The 7684-nt window shown below is 42.3% G+C and overlaps 1 protein-coding gene across 1 annotated transcript; it reads left to right on the top strand.

The window, feature by feature from the left end:
• The first annotated feature begins 618 nt into the window (after positions 1 to 618).
• Positions 619 to 4878, top strand: LOC135107445 (pancreatic lipase-related protein 3-like). Its single transcript, XM_064017320.1, has 5 exons — positions 619 to 843; positions 1154 to 1250; positions 1364 to 1535; positions 1707 to 1759; positions 4727 to 4878. The coding sequence occupies exons 1-5, from the start codon at positions 751 to 753 to the stop codon at positions 4876 to 4878; spliced, it is 567 nt and encodes a 188-aa protein (XP_063873390.1). The 5' UTR covers positions 619 to 750.
• Positions 4879 to 7684: the final 2806 nt, after the last annotated feature.

Here is a 7684-nt window from a genome sequence, read left to right as displayed (position 1 = left end):
TGCTAAGACAGGTGCGTGGTAATTCCGTCCATTCTTTTATTTGTCAAGAGGGAGGGAAAAGATTAATTTGCATTATGAGGTAGTGCTTTTTCTTGTCTTTAGCAGAGCGGTGTTAGGTTATTGATTGCGTTAAATTATTCCCTTTACTAATATCCTGCGGTGTTTGGATGCTTAGCAGTCATTTGGCTCTCGGTCCATCAGAGCTGCTGAGTCGCGGGTCGTACAACGTGATTTCTGTGGACTGGGAGCACTTGGCTGAGTCGCCGTGGTACCCCCAGGCCGTCCTGCACACACAGCTGGTCAGTGACGCGCTCTGCCGCACGCCTATAAACATGCTGGTGTCAGGTTAGCACAGATTTATTAATGTATTGTTGCCGTACTGCCGGTGGGTGGCTAGGTGGGGGAGCGCACGGCTCGCCTGCTGGAGTGGCTGCAGGAGGCGGCGGGGCTGGACGTGACCCAAGTGCAGGCTACGGGGCACTCCCTCGGGTCCCACGTATGTGGCGCCATTGGTCAGCATCTTGAAAAGTTTCGTCTCCCCTTCATCACAGGTCAGTCTGCGCCTCATTCTGATGTCAGCCAAACAGCCATTTATGGAAAAACAAGTCACACATTGCTCCACTGTAATGGGTGAATGTACAATGTAGAATGTAACTAAGTCACGTTTCACTGAAGTCACCTTATATTATCATATATCGTTCATATAAATTTCTCCTATCCTGTCCTGCATCTTTGTCGTGGGTCTAAGGGATGGATCCCGCCGGTCCATTCTTCTATAACGTCACCGAGGAGCACCGCCTCGACCCTTCCGATGCTGAGTTTGTTCAAGTGATCCACACAGACGCCTGTTCCATCCTCACTGTGAGTAAAATCCTCGAGGCAGGCCGGAACGAAGGGAAGGGTGAACGCTTAGGAGTAAACCTAACATATATTGATGATGATGGTGATATAGAATTTTACTTTCCTAATTTGCTTTCCATGCTTTCCTTCAAAATTTCTAATTTAAATCTAGCATACATTTATAATTACAGTGAATTTCACACGTGTAAGTAATGATATACACGAGCATATACACGAGTCTTATTGATGAGGAAGACAAGTACAGCATTACAGTGTCTTCAAAGTTCTCTTACAGACCTGTTTCTTCATTCAGATTTGCCTGGGAATGGGGAAACAAATGGGCCACGTGGATTTCTACCCCAACGGTGGAAAACATCAGCCAGCCTGCTCTTTTGGCCTCACCGCGCCGGGTAAAGCAGTTTTCAAGTCACACACGAAAGTATCTTTGGTGCTTAGAATAAACTTATGTTGCTGTTCTGAAAAGTGCACGTAGCAATGACTAACGTATGGCTGTTGCCTGCAGGGGAGGCGCGGGGCTGCAACCATGACGTAGCGCAGGACTACTGGTTGGAAAGCATTAACGGGGAGACGCCCTTCCTGGCACACCCGTGCCAGGACTGGGATGCTTTCCAGGCAGGTCTGTGCGACACGTGCGGGAAGGGCTGCCTCCAGATGGGCTTCCATGTGGAGAAAAAGTATGTCACCTTAAAAGATAAGTTTTTCAAAAGACGTAAAGGTCATTGCTCAATATTTGAAAAATTTTAAGTCAGTTCACAACAAGGGTGAGTGTGCAGCGCTCAGTTCATACTGCATCGCCTGCACGGCGATGCAGGAGATGTTATTACTAACCTCTGATATTCTTTCAGCCTAACGGGGACTTATTACCTGAGGACAAGTGGCGCCTCGCCCTACGCCATGGGTTAGGCACCCGCACCGCACCTCACCCCTTCCCTCCAACACACAAAAGTCATAATAATGAAGCGTGGGAGTCTGAGATGAGCGCTACTTCTGGTAATAGAATAAGACTGGAGTGACTATGGAATCTGCCGCTCACCTTCCACATCAACCTTCAAGAACCACTCCGCCAGATTTCCTTTCTAAGCATTCATTACAATATGCCGATATGAAAGGATGCTAGTGATATATATATATATATATATATATATATATATATATATATATATATATATATATATATATATATATATATATATATATATATATATATATATATATGCGCTAAGTCACTTACAATAACGAACGGTGTGGTAGAGTGGTACTGATACAGCCAAGTGTTAACTCTTTATATGTTATTGTACTTTCAGGATTTTGAATGTTCTGGTTTTGATTGCGGGTGTTTCATAATTCAAGTAAAGGTGAGTTAAGGTTTCGGCGGTACTCGAACGCAAGACTTTAGCCGACAACTTCAAACACCTACTGCCTTCGGCCATCGCATCCAGTACATTTTAAGTGTTGGTATTTGCATATTTGTTACTTTTGTGCGTAAAACGGATACAGGCGGATGATTTAAGCAGATTTTGCCCTTAAGCAGAGACTGTGAGCGAGGCAGATAAGAAAGGTTCGCCGACATATCAGTTTCTATTGTGATTGAATTTGAGCTTATGGTATAAGCAGACGATTTGTTTATTTATTTATTTATTTTTGGTCTGGCAGGATGACCGCACATGATGATGTGAAGAGTACAGGTCTTCACACCAACTTTTTTTTTTTTTTTCCGTGCGGTCTGCTTGCAACAATGCGCAGAACGCACAGAAAAATGAGAGCAGGGAAAACAGTACACTTTCCTTGACTGACATCAACCACTGCTGCTGCACGAAGAAAACCATCCGTCTGAAGTGCTTCGTAGATTTGTTCAATATTCTAGAATGCTCACAACTGGACTGTTTAGCAAAGCATGCAGCGGGCGAATTTTTTGTCGCCCGAGAATCTACCTGGACTGTACGGTTTTGCTCTGAGAGAGAGAGAGAGAGAGAGAGAGAGAGAGAGAGAGAGAGAGAGAGAGAGAGAGAGAGAGAGAGAGAGAGAGAGAGAGAGAGAGAGAGAGAGAGAGACTGCTCGTGTAAAGCAGGCCTGAGGCTCACTTCATACGAGCAATAGCTACTTCATGCAAGCAAGGTGAAATGAACTGTACTTGAGGCAAACCAGCTGCAGGAAACGCGTACCTTAATGTAGATAAGTGAAACACAGCAATGTGGTAAGAAGTGACTCAGGTTCGTGTGCGTCACTCTTATGTTGTTAGATGTTAGTTTATTGAGGGGGACAGCCTCTAGTATTTCGTAACAAAAATATTTCTTCCTGAATGGTTAAATGAAGGAAAAATACAGATGTCTGTGTATCTTTTCTGCACGTTTGTTTTCTCCTCTTATTGCTTATTTTTTTTTATTCTTTTTTTATTTTCATTTACCTGTTTATTCATTTCAGAACATTCAACTTGTTTAATTTGTAAACTTATTTTCTTCACTCGAGAAATGTTGGACACTTATTTCTTCACTACTATTTAAACTACTACTACTACTACTACTACTACTACTGCTACTACAACAACAACAACAACAACAACAACAACAACAACAACAACAACAACAACAACTACAACAACAACTACAACTATAATTATTACTACTACTACTACTATTTTTTTAGAATCGCATCATGTACATAATTACTCTCATCATTGCACTCGTTACTCTCGTTTGTTTTTCTGCAACAGACGGTTCCCACATATGTAAAAGTCACCACGGTACACATCTTGTTCGCAAGTGAAAGACATTTTGTTACCGATGAGAGGAAGTGTAACGGAAAGATGGGCGACTATTTTTATTATTTTTAAAAATTTTATTCGTAGTTGTATATGTAAAAAAAAAAAAAAAAAAAAAAAAAAAAAAACGGTCAATTTACCAGTTAACAGATTTCAAGAAGCTCTGCATTTTTGACCTGGGTGTATACAGATTATTGATTGTATTTGTGAGGCCTTCATGCAACCCCTGGAGGAGGTACGTGTTGTGTCCGAATAGTGATGTTACGCATTTACTGAGAAAGAAAATAATAATGTTGAAAAAAAAAAATCAATAGATAAAATAGATAAATAAGAAGAGAGAGAGAGAGAGAGAGAGAGAGAGAGAGAGAGAGAGAGAGAGAGAGAGAGAGAGAGAGAGAGAGAGAGAGAGAGAGAGAGAGAGAGAGAGAGAGAGAGAGAGACGCAGGAACCGAAAGATATGAGTAACTTTTTCACTCAAATTTCTGTCAATGATGTCTCAAGAGAACTGTGATGTAAACTCGCACCACAGTGTTTGAATAAGCTTGGGAAGTTATGGTAACTAGTCAAAGCGATAACCTGACTCAAAGGTCCTCGTGAAAATTGAAAACAACAAAGACGGAAAGACAACGTAATTCCCCTTGCTTATGATATAAAATAGACAATATAAAACGCCATCATTATCATTATCACCATCTTCCTCAGAGCAAGGAGTACAGTACACATTTCCCTTGTCTTCCATGCTTGTGTTTGAGGATTATTCAAACATAAGAGTGTAAAGAGCTGGTGAGTTTTTCCTCCAATGAAATAAATAAAGAAAGAAAGAAACTAAAATTAAATATATAAAGAGCAGGATTGTTGTTATTGATTTGGTTTATTGCGCCGCAATATCGCGGTCATATGGCGCCGCTGTAAAACTTTCAAAACAACAAAGATTGCAGGTTAAAATATTGATATTAAATACAAAATTATGGTATCGTAAAAAAACAGTAAAAAAAAAAAAAAAAAAATCACTAAAAATGTGAATATAGAAAAGGAAATGTGATGAACCAACCAAAACGTAAGTGCTAAAAACTGAGAGGGGCTGTATTTTAATGTATTAATTTAAAGTGAAGGGTACTGACCCCACTGACCCAGAACTGCGTCTGGCGTTGTTCATTTCATACCAAGACACTGACCCCACTAACTCAGGCCCCAGGACCCAGCGCTGTTCGTTATGTGTCTTCCCCACTTGCCTCCAGGTTCTCCTGGTGCCAGGATAAAGTTCCGCCCAATACTGTATTGCAGGTAAAAAAAAAAAAAAAAAAACTTAAAAAGGGAAGCTATAATTTGTTCAAAAGACCAGCCTTCTCCACAAACATGAGGAGCTCATGTCCTGGGGAGACAGCACTCTCCGAATATCAGCGACACTTGAAAAGTACCACATCCATCGCAACAATGGAAAAAGGAATCACTCCCACAGCTCCACCAGACTGGGACGCTCCATCAGAAAGTCTCACACTTTATGGACGACTAAGCGGTCATCACAAAATGGTTGTGTTTCCCGGGACACGAGGTTACCATGAGTGAGACGAGTGTGACTCGTCCAGAGATGGGCCAAAGCAGTAAGGTGGTTCTGCACATGGACATACTTCCATGGACGGAAAGAAAAGGGGTTATCTCCCCAATGTTAGTGGTGGCGACTAAATCCTCCCACCTGCTCTGATAACTGGCAAGAACTGCCACCCTCATACTGGAGTACAAGTCAGGAAATGGAGTGGGACTGGAAGGAGCAACCCAAGTTGCCGTATCCTTAGCCAGCCTATTGGCCTTCTCATTTCCCGAAACTCCCACATGTGCTGGGACTCAGCAAAACCCAGCATGGTAGCCTCTACATTGTAAAAGGTAAAGCCACTCAAGAACTGATAAAACGAAAGGATGAAGGGAAGGAGCACTAAAATGTTCCACAGCAGAAAGAACACTACGAGAGTCGCTAAAAATTGTAAAAGATGAGGCGGGAAGAGTAAAAATAATTGTTAAAGCTATGATAATGGTAGAGACTTCTGTGCCTCGATGGAATGAAGATAACACCAAAGCCGCCTCCAACTTCAGATTATGAATCATCTGTAAATATAGTGATGGAGTCGGAATGTATGGAACAGTATTCCAAGAAAAATGCATGGGAGTCATAATCCTGTAACAAGGTCTTATTAGGAATTGCAGGGCCGCAGACATTAATGTGGGGGGATTGCCAGTAACCCAGCTCTAGGAAACCTATAGAGACATACAAAAGGGGAAGAAGGTACATTTAATGCCACCATAGCAGATGCAACCCTGAAACCGAAAGCTTTAGGGAAACTCAGCACATGTAGTTGAGGACGTGAATCGCGGTAGACGGACACAAAAAAACTGACTCGGGATGACGTTGGACTCGATACCAACACCTCAACAATAAGGACTGGCAACGGAAGTCCAATGGAAGGATACCAGCATTCACCAGTAAGCTTGGGATTGGGGATGAGCGGAATGCACCAGTTGTCAGGCGAACACCGCCAACACGCAAAGCCGAGCCTCAGTAGCAAAGGAATAAATCTCACACCCCTACTCTAACTTAAGAAAGAATAAGAGTTTGGTGCAAGAGGAGGAGGGTCTGTCTATCAGCTCCCTAAGAGGTATGAGCCCAAGACTGACAGCGCCTTCATACATGCTGCCTTAATATAACAGAGGTGAGGTACCTAAGTCAGGCGGCAAGTCAAATATAAGTCCCAGAAAACGAATTTCCTCCACACAAGAGATTCTTCTATAATATAGATACGAAGTCTAGGTCAAGGTGGACACCACGGAGACGGCAAAAGTGTATAGCCACAGTCTTCGAAACCGAGAAACGAAATCCCGAAGTTGCAGCCCACTGAGAAATCCTATTAATTGATGATTGCAACTTCCTCTCAATCAAGACATCCGCACCACAGAAGTAGAGATTGGCAAATCGTCAACATATAAGTTACCACGAATACCTTCTGGAAAACAAACCGATGGCAGTGTTTATAACCACAGCAAAAAGTGATACTAAGTATACTTCCTTGTGGCACGCCATCTTCAAGTAGAAGAGCTTCAGACCAGAACGCCCCCAATCCGTAAGCCGTAAGAGATGGCGAGATAAGAACTGCTGTATAAAAATAGGGAGTCGGCCACGGAGACCAAACTCAAACAGACTTGTTAAGTTACCGTGGCGACAAGTATGTTTTCTCCAAATAAAAAAAAATGCTGTAGCATGGCGTTGCTTATCTGCGAAAGTTTCACAAATAGAAGATTCTAGAGACAAAAGACCATCATACGTTGACCGCATTTTCAGGAAGTCATACTGAACAGACAAGTGATTGCCTCTATCTAAGTACCACCTGACATTTACCATAGTTTTCAGCAACTTGAAAACGCAAGAGGTTGAGAAATTGGGAGATAACTGGTCGTCAGCTGATCTTTTCTAGGTTTTGGGATGGGGATGATTACAGCAACACCCCAAGAAAAGTGAAAAATCGGCGGTATTCCAAATAAAGTTGAAGAGGTCTAGTAGAAAAAAAAAAACAATCTTTATCAGACATATGGCGTAAAAACGCACATGGGAAAGGTTAACTCCACTTGATTCCAAATGGCGACGACGGTGTGCCAGAGAGAGAGAGAGAGAGAGAGAGAGAGAGAGAGAGGAGAGAGAGAGAGAGAGAGAGAGAGAGAGAGAGAAGCGAGAGAGAGAGAGAGAGAGATGAGAGAGAGAGAGAGAGAGAGAGAGAGAGTAGATTTGTTTTTCTCATTTCGTTATTTTCAGGTTTTACTCGAGTGCCGTCAGTTATGCAATTATCATTATGTACTTTGGCAACAGTGATGAAATGATTGCGAAAGTTTTAAATGTGTGTGTGTGTGTGTGTGTGTGTGTGTGTGTGTGTGTGTGTGTGTGTGTGTGTGTGTGTGTGTGTGTGAGTGTGTGTGTGTGTGTGTGTGTGTGTTCTTGTTCTAAGTGTCAGGGTGACCTTGTCTGAAGGCCCGAAACACAGCTGTGAAAGAACATTTTTTCCTATCTTTTTCTTCTTCCTTCTT

Source organism: Scylla paramamosain, chromosome 2, assembly GCF_035594125.1.
Source record: "Scylla paramamosain isolate STU-SP2022 chromosome 2, ASM3559412v1, whole genome shotgun sequence".
Classification (NCBI taxonomy): Eukaryota; Metazoa; Arthropoda; class Malacostraca; order Decapoda; family Portunidae; genus Scylla; species Scylla paramamosain.
The sequence above is the reverse complement of the archived record's forward strand: the minus strand, read 5'-3'. Positions and strand labels throughout refer to the sequence as shown.

What these genes read in the sequence shown, in the direction of transcription:
- LOC135107445 (XM_064017320.1), top strand. Translation starts at nt 751, where the DNA reads ATGGATCCCGCCGGTCCATTCTTCTATAACGTCACCGAGGAGCACCGC. An exon ending in TTCAAGTGATCCACACAGAC is followed by an intron (nt 844 to 1,153) that starts GCCTGTTCCATC and finishes TTCTTCATTCAG; the next exon opens with ATTTGCCTGGGAATGGGGAA. An exon ending in CGCCTCGCCCTACGCCATGG is followed by an intron (nt 1,760 to 4,726) that starts GTTAGGCACCCG and finishes ATTAATTTAAAG; the next exon opens with TGAAGGGTACTGACCCCACT.